This window comes from Sinocyclocheilus rhinocerous, unplaced genomic scaffold, assembly GCF_001515625.1.
Source record: "Sinocyclocheilus rhinocerous isolate Xijiao unplaced genomic scaffold, SAMN03320098_v1.1 scaffold2093, whole genome shotgun sequence".
Classification (NCBI taxonomy): domain Eukaryota; kingdom Metazoa; phylum Chordata; class Actinopteri; order Cypriniformes; family Cyprinidae; genus Sinocyclocheilus; species Sinocyclocheilus rhinocerous.
In genome coordinates, this window is record NW_015635055.1 from 1 (window position 1) to 2,382 (window position 2,382).

At 37.4% G+C, this 2,382-nt stretch overlaps 1 protein-coding gene across 1 annotated transcript; it reads left to right on the forward strand.

Moving 5' to 3' along the window:
* The first annotated feature begins 209 nt into the window (after positions 1–209).
* On the forward strand, positions 210–889 carry LOC107746532 (CREB-binding protein-like). The gene is made up of 2 exons (XM_016560774.1): positions 210–340; positions 640–889. The coding sequence occupies exons 1-2, from the start codon at positions 218–220 to the stop codon at positions 880–882; spliced, it is 366 nt and encodes a 121-aa protein (XP_016416260.1). The 5' UTR covers positions 210–217; the 3' UTR covers positions 883–889.
* The last annotated feature ends 1,493 nt before the right edge of the window (positions 890–2,382 follow it).

The following is a 2,382-nucleotide window of genomic DNA, read 5'->3' on the forward strand; positions in this document are numbered from 1 at the left end:
AAATCATGGGGTAATTTTAATTTTTGGGTGAACTATCCCTTTAATTTAATCAGTTACGGCAGGATGAGAATGCTGTTTCATGTTGACTTGGGTAGGAAAAAAGCAGCCGGGCAGGTCATACTGGTAGCGCAGGGATTACTTAAAAGCTTCAATCTCCCATTGAACAGCAAAGCTCTTTACCTTTTTTTTATGTGTTTTTTCATCATGTTCTTCAGGGATGGGCCAGTTCAACCCTGTGACCATGCAGAACGTGCAGATGTCCCAGTCACCGGTGGGAGCTCCTCGGGCTGTGTCCCCTATGACCCACCCCCCTCAGATGGGCATGGGTACAGTTCCAGCGGTGAGCAACAAGATGCGATTCCAGATTGATTCCAGTTCTGGAATTTTTGGAATTTTATGTTTTAAAACGGTGTATTTTTAGTTAGATTTAAATGTTTTCTTAGTTAATTTTAAGTTATTTATAGTCAACATTGTTCTTGAGTTGTGTGCCATTTTGGATTTCCCTCAACAAAAACAAGCTTGTTCACTAAAAAGTAAAATTATCAATAGCTTTATCACTCATGTTGTGCCAAAATTGGTTCTCGGTAGGGCAAAAACAGTCTTGTGGCTCAAATCTAATTTCTCTTCATTCTTTTGCAGAGGGGTATGTCTCCCTCTAGGATGCAGCAGGCACCAGCCATGATGGGAGGCCATGCTAACAACATGGTGGGCCAGACGCCCAACCAGAACCAGTTCATGAACCAGACGCCGTTCCCAGCCTCAGCCGGAGGCATGAATGTGAATGTAAACCTGGCCCAGCAGTCGGGACAGACTGTCCCACAGGTGAGGAGTCAGAAATGTCACATCTTCACTACGGTTTCATTGTTACTTGGGTGTTTATGAGACATTTCACCACCACAAATACTTTTAGTCTTCCTGTCATAGAGTGCATTAGCATCCACCCACTTTTTCAGTGGTGTTGGTTCCGGAAGAGTTTTTTACAATAATTTTTTCCATAGAGATAAAAAATAAAAAATAAAAAAGTTGGAACTAAACCAACCAGCTAAGAGGAGAATCACAACATCACAAACTTTTATTTGAAGCAAAAAAGTATTTGAAAATCAAACTGAAACACAGAGGTACAAGACTGAGTACTTAACGACTTTAAAGAGGAAAAGAACTACAATCCCAAAATAAAAATGGAGAAATATAAAACTATTAATTTGAAGTTGTTTTATATATAATTTTTTTTTGTTTTTTTTGCTGTCAAAACACATTAACACATGCAATTAATTTTTTCAGTTTGACGCACAAATGCAGTGGCGCGCGCTCTATATCATTATATATATATAAATATCATTTCATATTAAAGCGCAAAAGAAACGACGAGCATGCAATGTCGTAGTTATGTCGTCAGTTAAGTCATGAAGTTACCAAAAAGGTGATTAAATCTGCCTTAAAAATGTGCATGTATGTAAGTATTTATGTATGAGTCTCATTTAAGAACATGTCTCTGAAATGCAGTGGTTTTCAAAACTGTCCTGGAGCAGCAGCACTGTCTCCCTCATCTAACACACCCGATTCAACTCCTCAGCTCATTAAAGAGACTTTAAGACCTGAGGTGAGCCAGAAAAGGTAAAGAGTTGTGAGAAAATAGGATGCGTGTCAGATCCGCGTCATGTTCAACAGCAGCAGCTCTTAAAGCAGCCGAAAAAACCTAATAACCAGCTGCTGTGATGCCTGTTAATCAAAGAACAAAAGAAAAAAGAGCAAATCAATCACTTTTGTAGCTTTAAGGATTCATCTAGATTGAATTTAGTGTTTGATAACTTTATTCAATTTCTGTATATTTCCTACTTGCTGAAGGGCACAAGTAAATATGACATTTATTATGATGGGTTTATGTGAAGATTGTTTTAAGTTCACTTAAATTAAAGGTTGTAATTTTTTAAAGTCTAATGTTAAAATTGATAGCTCTCAATTAGGGCTGGGCGATATGGGCAAAAATTCATATCTCTATTTTTTGGCCGGTTTGCGATATACGGTATATATCTCGGTATTTTCGTTTCTGTATTTGGATTAAAAAATCTGTATTTAATATTTATATATTTCACTTACCGCCGAATGTTGTCCAACAAAACAATACATATTAAAGGCTTTGAAAACATATAAAGTGAATGTAACTATGTAAGCCTTTGTGCAAAAAAGGGTTAAAATCACATTTCCCAGTACTATCATAAAAATAGACTTACTTGTAGGTTTAAAATTCTACATGTCACATTTATTGTCCAACTACAAATATTTCAGCGAAATGTATATTTTAGTCAGAATTATTGCGCTCCTATTTCACTGAGCTCCGTCTGTTTGGCGCGCATGCACGCGGCGGCGCTCGTTCACTGAAGT